This window comes from Pyrus communis, chromosome 16 (assembly GCF_041283825.1).
Source record: "Pyrus communis isolate YQ-2024b chromosome 16, ASM4128382v1, whole genome shotgun sequence".
In the NCBI taxonomy this organism is placed as follows: Eukaryota; Viridiplantae; Streptophyta; class Magnoliopsida; order Rosales; family Rosaceae; genus Pyrus; species Pyrus communis.
Genome location: NC_142580.1, coordinates 3,285,395 through 3,301,826, shown reverse-complemented (window position 1 = coordinate 3,301,826; position 16,432 = coordinate 3,285,395). Strand labels below are relative to the sequence as shown.

Below are 16,432 nucleotides of genomic sequence, written 5' to 3'. Positions count from 1 at the left end.
ACGCGGCGCAACAGGATCATTGCTTAGACTCAAATCTAAGCAAATGTTCGATGGGTTAGATGAGCTAGCCATTTTTCAAGAAGTTAAAAGAGAAGGGTTGGATGGAGTGAAATCTCGACGGGCCGGAGACGATTTCTGGGCAATTTTCAAGTGTGCATGCTAGAGGTGATCGATCACCTCTATTAAAGGAGAGGCGTTCACCGATTCAGAAATGAAGAGACACCACTCTTCAAAACCGGAATTTCCGGCGTAAAGATCGCCATCTCGTCAGACGCAATCCCGGCTTTTCAGAAAGCGTGTGTAACTTTGTCAAAAGCTCCCAGCTTTTCAGAAGACGCGTGGAAGGCGAGAAATCAGCTGCACACTTTTGCCGACAAGCGTGGGAGACAAAGCCGAAAGCTCCCGGCTTTTCAGAAAACGCGTGCCATTTTGTCAAAAGGCTCTGCAAGAAGAGATTGAGATGAGACAGGTCAAGACGAATGATCAAGTTGCGGACTTGTTCACAAAAAGTTTGAGTACAGGCAAGCTCGAAAATTTTCGCTGTCTGCTCAGCACAGTGCAAAGAATGAGAGCTGACATTGAGGGGGAGTGTTAAGAATCAATGTCAAAATTAGGTATGGTTGAGTGGAAAGTTAGGCAATGTTGTAGGTGAAGTAAGTGTGTGAGGTAGGTGAAGTAGGTGGATGTTGTAGGTGAAGTAGGTGGATGTTGTAGGTGAAGTAAGTGTGTGGTGTAGCTTTCATTTGGTTTGCTATAAATACCCAAGTCCCCAAGCATTGTAGATCATCCAAGGAAAAACAAAGCCTAGAGCTAAATAAGAAAAGCTTTGCTAATTAGTTTGTTTTGTGAGCTTTCTTTAATAGTGTGCTCTATTTTCTTCTTCTTGGGATCATTAGAGTTATCTTGGATACTCTTCTTATTCAACAGACTGATCAGTTACGAAGAGGAGAAAAAAATACAAACGAACAAACATAAAACATTCATACCGCTCTTCGATCGATACTTTCCAATTTTTTTTAAGGGATTTTCTACCAACCCTAACTTTGGGATGTGATAAAATGATATCAGAGTGTAGGCCAAGGTGAGTAGAATTTACTTTTGAAATTCGAAAACAAAAATTTGGAAATTGGAATGGAATATGTGTTGGTGCAAAGTGCTCTAATAACTGAAGATTTGCCTTGAATATATGCAGGGACCGAATTCATTTGTTTATATCGTATATTTTTTGTTTTCTGTTACACGGAAAGAAGGATTCATTTGCATAGTCATATCATGCAAATGTGAATTGATGGTTTTAGGAATCTTGTAATTTCGACAACAATTCCGAGTCTTGCTGCAAATATAATTGTATGCTAAGGATTCTCTTTAATGTTTTAGAAAATAAAAAAATATATAAAAGATTTGAGCGATTGAATTTTGTATTTAAATTCTAATTTAGTAAATAAGAGTATAAATAAAATGGACTTGGCATTTGATCAAACCTGATTGGGACACTTACTTTTATTTAATGAATTACATAGAACTTGTATTATCTAATGAATTTAACTTTTGAGTGTTTCCAGGAGATGAGCTTACAAATTCGCCATAATTTACGATGAAGAAAAAAAATCCAATGGTTAGCTAGGTTCGGAAGGATACATTAAGAAGGGATTGTGTCTCCCTAGGGTGAAAGACCCCAAACGAAATCTGCATGTGTGGGGAGGGCGAACTCGGGCCCTTAATCCGAGGCGGTGGCTGTGACCGTTGATTAAAGCTCATAAACAGTGAGGTGTACTCCGTGCCCTTAATTCGAGGCGGTTATCGTGACCGTTGATTAAAGCACCGGTGGGGTGTTCTCAGGAACCTTAATCCGAGGCGGCTGCCATGGCCGTTGATTACTCACGAACATGAAATTGAATCTATCCACGGTGGTTTGAAACCAAGACTTGATGTTTGTTTTTCTTTTTGGACAAGTGAAACCAACACTTGATTAAGTGTAAAAAAACACGGGATGTTATTGTCATCATCTTACCCGGGACCTCTTCGTGAATCCATGATTAATTTCGAGGATGAAATTTTTATGGCTAAGGTTAGGAAGATTAAATTTGTAAATTAAATTATGTGTTATTAATAAGAATAAGCACGTTTATCAACGTGTAAGTAATAAACCAATTATTAACTTTCATGTCTTTTAGTTTTCGAAACTTTGTTTACAAAATTTATTCTTCCTGACATTATTCAATTTTTATAGTAGGGAAGAAGGGAGACGTCTTATTTACAGAGCACGTGGAACACATGCAAGCTGCCACAAGATATAAGCTGTTCTCTTCTTACTTGACACATGGGAAGCTGCCGTAGAACCTCAGAATTGAAGAGGTGGGGCGGCAGGGGCGGCAGAGGCTTGGGGAGATCACTCAGATCAGTCCCATAATTTTCTTTTTTATTCTCGATGACTGATCAGTTACGAAGAGGATAAAAAAAGAAAACAAACACAAAACATTCATATCATTCTTCGACACTTTCCAATTTTTTAAGGGATTTTCTACCAACGCTAGATTCGGATGTGACATGGTCAGATACAAAATGTTCCAAAATAAATATATTTAAAATAAAAACGAATACAACTATTTCTCAAAGAGATAGATTACAAACAAAAAAATTCCATAGGCAAATATTGTTGAATTGTAATAGAAGTAGATTATCGACCAAAATATACATTTGATTATTCTACTAATAAGCTTTACTCATGTTACGGTAAAATAATTATCAAACGTATTTGACTGTTTCTAATCACAAATTAAAAAAAAAACAAATTGTTGTCGGAAGATAAATTTTCTTTGAAAGATATGTTCGTAAATGTATTTTATAATACATAATTGAAAAAAATAACACCTGTTAAATGTTGATCACCTTATCAAAACATTAATATATATAATATAATATATATATATGGGTTACTGATTTTTTATTATTATTTATAAATGAAAATTCTTAAATTAAAGCTCGTAAATAACTAGTTCGATATCAAGTTAATTATTTCTTTCATCCATATATTATTGTATAAAAAAAAAATATCATGCACGCCTCAAATTTAGGCCGTTTAACATAAAGTCTTCAATTTTAGGTACTTTTAGAGTAGGGGTGACCCATCATTAGGTTTAAAAATTGAGTCTTCCTAGAATTACTCTTTAGAGTAATGAGAGTAATTTTATTGCAGATGCAACAAGTGGTACTAGTAAATGTAAACACCCAAAAGTTAGTTAGGAAAGTTACTATTCTTTCTGTTGATTTTTTATATTTGTACCAATAAATACAAGTTAAGATTTTTTCTAAACCTCATTGTCAAGATTCAAGAATTAAAAAATTCAGATCACTCAATTGAATCATGTCATCTTTATTAACCCATTTCGTTGATCAATCTCACACAAAACAACTGCTTGAATTTTTCTCTCCCTTGGAAGATGGATTTTTTAATTTGGAACTTTGAACAATGAGTTACGAAAAAGATCTCAACTCCTATAAATACCATGTAAGTTAATCATTTTTGTAATGAAAATCAGACTCGCTTTTCCTTTCTCTTCCTCTATCTCCTCCTCTCTCTAGTTTCTCTATATCGAGTTGCTCTAAGAATCTAAAACATTAGCGGATAATCATTGGTGACTTGGACTGCCTTTTGAAAGTACAATTTTAGGGCACCAAAGCGGTGGAGAAGATAATTAGTTGGACTGGGTTCTCACATAAAACGAACTGTGTGGGGGCATGTGGGACAAAAATACAACGAGGCTTTATATTTTTATAAGAATAATATTTTTAAATCAACATATTTATTATTATTTTATAAAAAAATAAAAATAAATAAAGTGTGAGAAAATAACATGACTCTAATAAGGTTATTCTCCATAGGGATTGAATGAATAATTTGTATCAAACCAAATCTTAATTAATTACTTAAAACAAAGTTTTGGAAAAAATTAATTTTTTGGATTTCAAATAATAAAAACGAATTTAATAGAAAATAATTAAATAAAGTGACAAAATAAAATAAACTAAAAAAAAACAGTTTTTGAAAATTAAAATGTAAAAGCCTAGGGTTCCGCCGTCACCTTAATTAACAATCTCATGTAGTTCTTCCAATTACTTATGAATTACACATGCATATTTTGAAGGTTAGGTTTTCCTAAAGTATGCCTACTTGGACCCCCAACATAGAACGTATATCAAACATGCAATCCGTCTGTGGTATTCATATCAAATCTAAACATGCATGACTCATTAAGCTTTGTGAAACCTTTTGAAAAACCATACAACCCTGAAGGCATGGTATTCATCCTAAGTGAACTTGCACATATTAACCACAAGAAGCCTTCGTCAATTTTAGGAACTGACCTCCGACCAATATTGCATCAATTTACTTTTCTAAATATCTTAATAGTAGCTAAGCATTAAGACAATTAGATAGTTTAAACCGGTGATTAATAATTCAAACCTGCATGCAAAATATCATAAGTAAATTGAAAAAACTACATATTCTTATTATTAAGGCTCGTGGCCTCGCCTTAGCAAATGGAAATTAGTTACTAACAATCATAAAACAAAATATTATTAAAAACAAGGATAGAAAACACCTTAAAATAAAAATCGTCAGAGCCTAGCAAAGTTCTCCAAAATATTATGTGTTATTCTCCTTTCTTTTTGTCCTAAAAAACCCTAATGGCTAAAAAACCTTATTTATACTACTACATAATTAAAATCCTTACTAGAAAATATCTTTTAAAAATTAGAAAACATAATAGAATAAAATAACTAGGAAATACATTCCTATTCTAACTTTGGAAAATCTGCCCAGCCACAAATCAGCCACGTTTTTGGACTTCCAGGCTCCAAAACACATCCAAAATGTCTTGATTTAAAGCTTGAGATGTCCCGAACATAACTGCAGAAGGCCTTGAACCCAAAAGACATCATCTTGGACGCCAAAAAGCCCAAATAAACTCAAAACGTCATTTTGACAGCACTGTGCGCTACTTCTTTATTTCATCGTCATAAATAAACCGCTCATCAGACTCATAACGTCAAGTTGAGAGACACATGAATGTCCTCCAATTTGAATCACTCCAAAATTCGTCCGTTTGATCACGTTTTGCTTCAGAGGAAGTCGAATGTCCTACATTGAAAATACATAATAAAGTATCAAAGTTCACACAAAATAACCAATAAATTAATACTAAAATGAGGATAAAATATATAGTATAATATGACACCTTACAAAATCAACATTTCGGACCCCTTTGAAATCTTTTTAAAATTTTTGGTGTGCCCATGCAGTTTTCTGCACACCCCAATGTGAAATATATGCAACTCTCTTTTTCCGTAGGTAGTCTAATGGTGCCAAGTCAATTTTTGTTTTCCTTTCAATTATCACTGTTACGTGAGTTCTTCCTAGTTCCCAGTAACAACTCATTTTTTAAGTGTTTATATAACGATCTTCGACTCGAATTCCTCATAATACTACCAATTCTACTATCATTTTCCATTTTGTTTTTTTCTAAATTTTTTTAGGTTTCCCAAGGTGTCCCCAGGCAAAGCCCAAGACTAATCATTTGAGGTACGGTCGGGCGCATATGCAAGAACCTCTTCCAAGGAAGTTTTCTGCATCCACAAGAGCTCGAAATCGAGACCACTTGCTTAAGCGACTAGAGCCCCTTCCACTCTAACCAATAACAGTAATAAACTCTTTCGTCATCAAAAAGCCAACAGAAACAGATATTCTGCGTATATATAGCCAAACCAAGGTGAACAAAGCAAGCCGGAAGGAATGACCATGCATTAGTTTAAACAAAATCAAATCATGGTAATTCCGGGCCGACTACGATGGTCAAAATTGAGTGAGATGACGCCACTACTAAAGAGGAATTATTTGACAACTTTTCTAAGTTTTAAATATGACAATCAATGGTTAAATAGTGGCAGCAGAGCCAAACTCCTCTACCAAGACTTTCTCAATATCAGAGAACGCCAGACTCTTAATCCTAATAGTTAAAAAAGCGGCGGTCAAAGATTTGGCACACTTGACCCCTCATCACATTTGACTTCTGTATCTGTGATGGAAATTGAGATAATTGGATTTCAATCACAGAATATTCTTCTTTTTACTAATTATGGAGGAATTAAAATAGAAGTGGGCTCACAAAAATAAAGAATTCGACTCTTTATTTTGAAGGAATTGGATACTTTGGAGAGGTGATATTTCTAAAATTTCAAGTTATTAGCGCATATATATATATATATAAAATAAGTACTGTATTAGAACAAGAATATTTTAGTAATTATATTAATTTTCGTTCCGATTCAAGTAAACAACTTGTATTGAATCATTATTATTGTTTATAAACCTGTTCTTGAAAATTCTAAAGAACATTTTTTAATGGGGATCCAGATACTTTAATCCCCCCTTCCCCCTTTCGGCCTTCATGATCTCCCTCTAACTCGTGTTTGGTTCCTAAGAAATCTGGTAGCAGATTCAAATCCGCGATGAATAAGATATACGTACCAAAACTCTAGGGAACTTAATTAGAAAATTATATGATTGGAGATAAATATATCGATTTGTATATGAGTAATATATAATTAGAATGTCATATCAGATGGTATGACTTTTATTTTTTATTTTTTATGAACAAACGATGGTATTTATACTAACTGAGTAGGGGAGTGGACTACGCCTTACAATGAATTTTGTCATAATAATATAGTTCAAGTTCGCATTTTACGAGAATTGAATGTAAGACCTCTTATTTGTTACATGTAATAACATAGAATTATCAGCAAAATAATTCACTGAGTTTGGATTCTACGGCCAATTAAATTAACATATCTAAATATGGGGGCAAAATCGCAAAGGCTGCAAACTCTTACCAATACTTCCTGTAGCAAATAAGCCATATTGCTCCTTCCTTATTCAATTGAAGTTGGTCTTTCAAATCAGTGTATATGCATTGTCTTTCAGTATAGATCATATCCACTCACGATACATTTCCTTGACATATTAAATTCAGCAATGTATGTTATTTAAACATGATTATTTACACATCCTCCGGCATATCCAATTGATTCTTATAGTTATCAAAGCCACACAGGTAATCCTTTAAAATGATACAATTTGTTTCCATGTATATTTGAGGGATTTACTTATGAAGATATGATGTGGGCGACTCATAACCCTTCATATATAATTCTCCATTTATATGAACTCTAGTGTCATATTATGTGAGTGTATTTCACAATATTACAAATGCCCATATGTAACCTTCTAGGTTCAACATCTTTTGGCTATTTGTATTGTATTCAAGTATATAGGTCTATTTTTTCACGTTCTTACAAAATTGTAATGGAATTGCCTTTCTCCATTTTGGCCAATAATTTTGTTGATGGAAAAAGAGCGGGACTCAATATCAACACAGCTCATTGATGAATTTAGTAGCTATTTGTAAAAACCAAAATTACCATTCGTTATCATCAATCTGTGATCCCATATTCTCATGTGCATGCGCATGCATAAAAACTTCATTTCTTTGGATATCCATTGCCTCATCAAGGGCATTACACTATCTCTTCCAGGATAGTCATAGTTTAGAGAATGCGGATCATAACCTCCTCTTGAGCATTATAGAGCTTGGATTTTAATCTTCACTTCGGGAGTTGAGTCATTGGAACCTATATGTCTATCATGCTTCATGCATGAGACATCAACATTCCTATGTCCGCGGATTGACCTTTCCGGGACAAGTATCCTTGCGGCAACTGTCATGCGTCTGGCATGCGATATGCTTCGGGAATGCAATAGTTTTAGTAATGTCATATTCTTCTTCTTTTGAAAGACTGAACCTTTTGAATTTGAGGGTCTGCCACGCTTCAAGCGTGCAACAGATAAATCATTTGCTACCTCATTATATTGTCCAACAGGGACATTAATTCTTGTAGGCACATTTGCAGCAAGTATATGTGATTTCATCACTTTCGTTGCATCATTAAATGCATCTAGCATTTGATTTGCATATCGTTACATCATTCAATTATTCTCACTTCGTTTGTATATGATTGCTTCATAAATCAAAATAAGACAAATTCTCTTCGTTCTTCTGGAACGGGGTTTTTTTTTTTTTTCTTTTTTTTTCTATCATTCTTCTGGAATGATATTTTCTCATCATTCTTCTGGACCGATGTTATTTTCTCTCCTTAACGGCTAGAAAACTATCTTATCAAAATCATAGTCTGCAATCCCCAGTCAAGGGTTCTAAACATTGAATGATAGATGATGAATCAAATACAACATAAATTTTCAATTTGTGTTGATGTCTCATTTTAATATATTGTGTCAGTGTAATAAGCACATAGATAACACAACCAAAAACTCATAAATGTGTAATGTTTGGTTAATGCCCAAACATGAGTTGCACTGAGAAGTATTGATGGTTATCAATAGGTCTCAACCAAATCAATAATGCATCATGTAAAATGACATGTCCCCATGTAGAAACTTGGCAATTTCATTTTCATCAGCAGAGCGTGGGTAATCAATTTCATCCACTTAATAAATACTTCTGCTAAACCATTTTGAGTATGGACATGAGGAACTTCTGATCCTTATTTAATAGTCTGTAGACTGAGACTCTTATGGCTTTTATTGCAATTAAGTTATGGCACTTTGGCTCTTCAAATTTAAGGTACTCATCAAGGAACTTCATGTCCTGATCTTGAGGATCTAGGGACTTCATGCCCAATCTTTTTGCATGATGGAACTTCAGGTCCAATCATTTTTATATGATGAGGATCAAGAAACTGCAGGTTTTGATCTGATCAAAGAAATTCAGGTCCTGTATATACTCATCGTAACAAAAGATAAGTACAATAAATAAATTAAAGCAATAGGTGGTAATTCCAACCATAATGAATAAATTGCATTTAAGTAAATAAAGCTTGTGACAAGGGCTTTAATTCAACACCATTCACATAAATCAAAACTTAAAGCAGTAGGCGGTAAACCGTCCATGATAAATAAATTGATTTAAAGTAAATAGAACTTGTGAAAGGGTTTTAAACCAACACCAATTCACATAAATAACAAGAAGTATCATACCTCCTTTTATTTATTATTTTTCTTTTTTTTGTCAGCACTTATTCAAACCTTATTATTGTTACTTTTCTTATTTCTGCAGCATGGTGCCATGCACTAACAGAAACCATTTATATATTTTGACCAAATGGTGTCGTTCACCATTCAAATCCCTTTATATATTTTTTTTCTTAGGGTGCAGTCAACACCTTTTTTTTTTCTTCTTCACATGTGCCTTACCATTCCATCAATCCCTATTTTCTATTATTTTTCTTCCTTCTCTGTCTCTGCTAGTCTCGAAACGCAGGGCCAGTTGGGTAGTTGTGGAGGTTGCCAAAATTCAATTCAATCCAAAAAGGCTACTAGAGACTGGCGTTGTTCTTGCATGACCCAGGGAACATGACATCCTTAAGCAAGAAACTCCTTACAGAGACATAGATGACAGTGGGGTTGATGGAGGCACAAGAGAGAGAGGCTTGTGTGGATTCATTTTTGCCATCACCATCTCAAACAACCAAGTATTCATGGGAGTTCTCAAGATCCGTCGAAAACAACGTGATCTGGGTTTCCAAGTCTGATGAGATTCTTCTGGATCTCTGGAAGCCAGTTGTCAGGTACGAGTTTTCTCATCTCGTGACGACTTCAGGTCGTAAATTTCAATTCTCACCGGAATTCGGTGTGACGCTTCTGGCGTAGTGGGAGAGACGAAAAAATGGACATACTTTTTATTCTGTGAGATTTTAGATGACAGAGGTGAGAGGTAAATAGTGCTTCACCAGATTTATGGCATTGTGCTTTCCACTGACATGAGAGCTTCTCGTGCTGATAACGTGTTGTAAAATCGATGGTGTGTGTGCAGTGGAATAAATAAAATAAGACACAAAATTTACGAGGTTCCTCTACAGTTAGTGTGACTGGAGTACGTCCTCGGGCAGCAGTAGTGCTTTCATTATAATTTGGAATAATAGGAGTACAAAGATAACTCTATGTATTCTCTCATTTCTTTCTTTTTTTTTCTCTCTATTGAAAGCATACGGAATGCTCTATTTATAGAGCAACTCCAAGCACACATCTTTGATAATATGATCTTCCTTCATCTCCCAAGTCAAGATTAATTTTTAAGAACATTGAAAATCTACCCAATATCTTCCGTTTCTATGTGAGCATTCATTACCCACTATTATTTTCAACAGACAATTTATTTTTCAAAACACTTGGGCATCCGGCCACTGCTCCCATCATTTTTTACTTTTTTGATTCAACATTACTCCACAATTTAATTAAGCCAAAGACACTTTTTAACTCAAACAAAATATATAGCACGTTTCCATAAAACTCCTCCAAAATATCGACGTGTTCGACATTGTCGTGTTTTGTGTATGCATTTTTTATTGTTACAGTCTTGATTTTTATTTTTTATTTTTTTAAAACCATGATATATAACAACAGATTTTTTTAGTACCCAAAAAAAAAACCTAGACAAATGTGCAATCATCATGTAGTGTCCGAAATTATAACAATGTGAATAGGTTTAACAATTTTTTTTTTTTCCACAGCTTCATTTAACAATGAAACTGATGAACTGTGTGCTAACAAGGTATTCGGGATCTCTAATATGTATTGTTCTTCAATAGATTGAAGAAGAGATTTATTCATAATGTGTGATTTTACTTTTTCTTTAACATTATGTGTTTTGGTGGTTCAAAGCTTGTTCAGCAGGTTTTTGTATTGTAGGCTTTGTTTTAGAGGGCTTAGGTTTTTTGTCCCCCTAATTTTCTTGTAATCTTTCCTTAATTTTGTGTTTAAGAGGGGTCAAGTTTACGTTTCTCCTTTTATTTATATTCTTTGTCTTTTCATCTTCTCCATTTTAACTATTAAGAGGGATACGTTTATGTCTCCCCTGACTAGGAGTAACTTTCTTTTTTCTGTTCAATAAAATTCACCTAGAACCACCGAGGTTCTCCTAAATAAAAAAATAAAAAAATTAGTATACCACGCATCGTAAACTAAATGGAGAGAAGATAAAATTTTCAGTTCCACTCCACTTATATTATGACTCAAGGTGTACCAGCTCGTATTCTGGGTATACATAAACTCGCTCTTTCAATATATGTAGAGATTACATAAACAAAGGACTAACTTCAAAATACCTTGAATTTAGACGAGAACAACTCGCAACACTGTAACGGACTAAAACAAATACATATAATCAGACCTGACATTTCAACTTGGAGGGTCTAAAATGTTATAAAACCATTTAAATTATAATTTTCAAATGGCAGCAGCTGGTATGCTTGATTTGTCCAGCGGCCTTGTTTGATTTTCTTCCTACGTAACATGCATGAAAACTAACATACCATGAAGACTGTTTTGTTGTGACTTGTGAGTACTATCCCTATATAAAGGCATCTTATTGTACGTTTTACATCATTCCTTACTTCACTTCTTCACTATTCTTCGAGAGAGTGGTTGAGAGGGGTAAACTGAATACCAAAAGGGAAAAAGAGAACCAGAAAAATGAGTTGGTTCTTGTTCGAAATGCCAGTACTTACTACTTCAAGCTTTCTGTGTCTGTTGCTAGTGATTCTTTTAGCTCTGCTGATCAAGAACTTTCAGAAACTATGGTGGACTCCAAACCACATACGGAATCAGATGGCTGCGCAAGGAGTCCATGGTCCTTCTTACAAATTTATCCATGGAAGCACCAAAGAAATATTGAGCATGAAAAGGGAAACAATGGGAAGGCCTAGAAGTTTAACCCATGACATATTTTCTGCAGTGCAGCCTCATATTCACGCATGGAGCAAGATATTTGGTGACAAACTTTTCATTAACTATGCATGCGCATATGTAATATGTGTGTGTGTGTGTGTATGTGTATCTTAGTTCAAATATATAATTAAGTTTGGTCATTCTGTTGCAACAGGGAAGAATTTTCTTCAGTGGTATGGTGTTCAACCACAGATGATCATTACGGAACCTGAGCTGTGCAAAGAGGTACTAAACAACAAAGATAGAAACTATCGGAAACAAAGGTCCCAAGGCTATGTCAAGAAGCTATTAGGAGACAGCATTTCAATGGCAGAAGGTGAAAAGTGGGTGAAACTAAGAAAGCTGGCGCACCATGCCTTCCATGGAGAGAACTTAAAAGTACCTAACGCCTGGCAATTCCTTATACATAATTCTTGCAATGGATTTCAACTGTTTATGAGAAATATTTAACGGAAATTTGTTAATTGCATGCTGGTATTGTGTGTTACTGTAGAATATGATTCCTGAAATGATAAAGAGTTCTGAGACGATGGTACAAAGATGGAAAACTTATGAAGGCAAGGAGATTGAGGTGAATGAAGAGTTTAGGTTTTTCACCTCAGAAGTGATTTCTAGGACAGCATTTGGCAGCAGCTTCTTAGAAGGAAAGAACATTTTTGAAATGTTGAGGGAGTTAACCTCCTTAATATTTAGAAATACTTTCAAACTCAGGTTTCCTGGCATCAGGTACTTTCAAACTCAGAAATAATTATGTAACATTCATGTTGTACGTCTTACATTTATAATTGACTCTATGTACGTAATTAGGTGTGTCATTGTCTTCACATGTCTAATATTCCACGATTCAAATTTGCAGTATGTTTTATAGAACCAGTGATGAGATAAAATCAGAGAAGCTCGAGAAAGGCATTCGCGACATCATCACAGAGATTGTTAGGAAAAGAGAAAAGACAGCAATGACTGGAGAGGCAGGCGGTTTTGGAAGTGATTATCTTGGAATACTTTTAAAGGCTCATCATGATGCGAATGAGAAGCAGCGGATTTCGGTGGACGATTTAGTTGATGAGTGCAAGACGTTTTACTTTGCTGGACAAGAAACCACTAACTCTTTGCTTGCTTGGACCGTCTTTCTTCTGGCTCTTCACACAGATTGGCAAGAGGAAGCTAGAAAGGAGGTCCTAGAATTGTTTGGTAAAGAAAATCCAAATACTGATGGCCTCAACAAATTAAAAACGGTAAGAAAATCAATCCTAATGGCTTGTGTAAGCGTTGCTTGAAAAAGCACGTGAAATTACTGAAGGCTTGCTTCTCGATGTGTTGTCTGACCTCCATTTTTATTTTGATGCATGCAGATGGGTATGATCATCAATGAGGCTCTAAGGTTATATCCTCCTGTTGTTTCCCTTACTAGGGAATCTCTCAAGGAAGTTAGACTGGGACAGATAGTTGTTCCCGCTAATGTTGAATTGCACGTCGCAAATCTGGCACTTCACCATGACCCTAAATATTGGGGAAAAGACGTGCAACTTTTCAAACCAGAGAGATTCTCAGAAGGGGTTGCTAAAGCTACTAACAACAATGCGGTCGCATTCATGCCCTTTGGAATGGGACCTCGAACCTGTGTGGGCATGAACTTTGCAATCATCGAAGCAAAGATTGCTCTTTCAATGATTCTGCAACGCTACAGTTTCACTCTTTCCCCGGGTTACGTGCACTCCCCCATTCAGTTTCTGACAGTTCGCCCGCAACATGGTGTTCAAGTGATACTACACTCAGTTTGAATTCTGAAGACCAGAAATTGCCAATAAATGTTGCACAAGATGTAAAATGGGGTGACAGTTTAGAGTCAGTTAATAAACACGTAGGTAGAGAATGGTTTGTTTTAGCATTTTGCAAAGACGAAAGAAAAAAAATGTTAAATATCAGAATTTAATATACATAAATTTCAAGCTCGGTTTCAATAATCAAGACTCATAATTTCGTTATTATATATACATATACTGATATACATATATGTATTAGTCACCTTGCATTGAGGGATTTCTCAAATAAGCTTATTTGAGGGATCCTCTATAGGACCTACTTCATATCATATTTCAACGAACCAACAATCTATCTTTTAGTTCTTCCTCCAAGATCATAAAATCACCCAAATTTGAAATTATTTTACTGTTGGATTAGTAGTCATATTAGTGGTTCTTTAAAAATCGCATTTGTCTATTTTCTTCATTACAATTGGCTATCTTAATAGTTTTCATTTTAAGTGATTATTTTCAAAGATGATCTACAAAAGATGTACTAAAATGTAGACAATATGATTTATTATAAAAACTTCCCTCGTACCACGGAGATTTCCCTAACAAAAGGATGGATGAAAAGTAACTAAAAATTATATAGTACTTACTGTTTTCATAAACGAAAAATTGGACCCAAGAAGTATATGGAAAAAGAAAGCCCGCATTGTTCAACTAATAATAAAAAATATAAAAAAGCCGCCAACGTTTAAAAATTCTGCTCGTAGTTCACATCACATGTTGCTTTAATATTCCATTGTATTGAACTTAATTGCCTAGAAGACTCCAGCTTCTCGGGTAGCATTATTGTGTGGTAGGTACTTCAATTTCGTGCCAGAAAAACCTCCAGGACCAAATGGCATTACAAGAGCGCAGAATAAGCAAGTTATTATTTGCACATTTGAAACAATAATTTTCCCGGCCACCTACTACAAAAACCTACAACTGATTTACAATATAGATCTTTGTTACCGGCTAAAATCCGGATGAAAAAAATGACAACGTACGGATACAAAATGAGGAATCGGAAGCGTTGTGGAGTCATTAACCGAAAAAAAAAAAAAAGCCTAATCTGTTGCACTGGAAAATTGATCAATTTTGATGAATTTTTTGTCTGTATATTCAGTTGATAAGTGAAGGAATATAGTTGTACAAGTGGCAGAATTATACTGGTGAAGATCCATGTCATCCTAGAGCAGTTAGGCTTGATCGATATCAATTTGTTAAAAGCTGTTGTAACGACTACTTACAGCATCTCTAAAGAAGATATCAAATGTTAAACGTCAAATGTTAATTTGATGGCTGATGTGGCAGTGTCAGATTTTCTCTTTTTTAAACCAATATGTTATTTTGTTATAAGTGATATGTAGAACCCATTTTAAAAAGAATTCAATTAAAATAAATTTTCAATATCTATAATTATTGCATTAATGTACCCACACAATAAAATAATTAAAAATTATTTGACATCACATTTTTTCATATGTCAATCCACATCAGATTGACATATCGGTTGGAGTTTGCTTCTAACTTCAAAATTGATTGCACAGAATTCCACTTAAGATTTTACATCTCCTTTGAAAATGGTATTAGTGTTTGGACCCAATTTTACAATATCGGCCTGGGCAATGAAGACTGTTGAATGAGCAAGATTCTAGGCCGTTGGATGACTCCGAACATTAAGAGGCCGTGATTTTGCACGCATTCGGCCCGTATATTTAAAGCCGTGGGATGAAGGAAACTATATTAAATGTTACTATTTTATTAGTAATTTTAATATAGTAATTTATCTTACGGTTACATCTTGAGAGTCAAACAAATAAAGGAGGTTACATTGCAATAAGGACTCTGTGGTTACGTGTTGTGCAACTTGGTTTGTTTGCGGCTTGATCAATGCAAAAAATGGGTAATTATCAGGATTTAGGAATAGAGATAATGCATGCACTTGGTAATTAGCGAAGGAGGAACGGAAAGTTTATCTTCTGTGTGACTAGTGGGAGAGTTCTATTTGAAGTTAGTTTGCTATGCATCAGTGAGGTTTCTCACACGTGGACTTCAAAGTGGTTGCATAGGTTGTTGGAATATTCCCATTTGGCTTATCTCTAGCCAAATATTTTAGACTGATGCTAATTGAGTTTCTTATACGAATAGCACGTGGAAAATTACTTGGCTAAGGGTGGGGAATGTTTATCATGAAAGTGTGTGATAATCATTCCGTAGTGATTCATATGAGTTATGATGTTGCATCAGGATGGTGAATGTTTTCGCGCTTGAGAAGTCACTCTTATAAACAGAGAAGGGAGTGCATCATTCAAGGGACCTCCAATTCAACACATAACTGTCCTGCGCAAACCTCTCAAACATCTTGAGATTTTTGGTTTTCTGTTTCTGCCAACACACCTTCAGTTTGGATAAACAGCACTGTGAAGGCAACCAGCGAACATCTTCAGTTTGGATAAACAGCACTGTTGCCGTGGAATCAGCCGACCGAGGAGCACCTTCAGTTTGGATAAACAGCACTGCATCGAGGCCAACTGGTTACCTATCCAAGTCTCGATCGAGAAGGATTTTCGAATCCTTATTGGCAGAAGTCATCTCATTAGCCTTCTCAGCAAAAGTGAGGTGTTACAAGTTACTACATTCGGCACATTGAAAGCCGAATTTGATATTAAACTTCTCAGAACTAGCAGCCTTGTCTTCAGGCTCTAGAGCTCGAAGGCCGAGACATGTTTCTTCCTCAGCAGTAGTCGCAAGATCAAGAAGTCAGCAACGCGCT

At 35.1% G+C, this 16,432-nt stretch overlaps 1 protein-coding gene across 1 annotated transcript; it reads left to right on the top strand.

Annotated features, from left to right (window-relative positions):
• The first annotated feature begins 11,537 nt into the window (after window positions 1-11,537).
• On the top strand, window positions 11,538-13,719 carry LOC137733023 (cytochrome P450 CYP749A22-like). Its single transcript, XM_068472251.2, has 5 exons — window positions 11,538-11,906; window positions 12,018-12,241; window positions 12,357-12,589; window positions 12,720-13,098; window positions 13,216-13,719. Exons 1-5 carry the CDS (start codon window positions 11,609-11,611, stop codon window positions 13,642-13,644), a joined length of 1,563 nt encoding a protein of 520 aa, XP_068328352.1. The 5' UTR covers window positions 11,538-11,608; the 3' UTR covers window positions 13,645-13,719.
• Window positions 13,720-16,432: the final 2,713 nt, after the last annotated feature.

What these genes read in the sequence shown, in the direction of transcription:
- LOC137733023 (XM_068472251.2), top strand. Translation starts at nt 11,609, where the DNA reads ATGAGTTGGTTCTTGTTCGAAATGCCAGTACTTACTACTTCAAGCTTT. An exon ending in TCCATGGAGAGAACTTAAAA is followed by an intron (nt 12,242 to 12,356) that starts GTACCTAACGCC and finishes GTGTTACTGTAG; the next exon opens with AATATGATTCCTGAAATGAT. An exon ending in GCCTCAACAAATTAAAAACG is followed by an intron (nt 13,099 to 13,215) that starts GTAAGAAAATCA and finishes TGATGCATGCAG; the next exon opens with ATGGGTATGATCATCAATGA.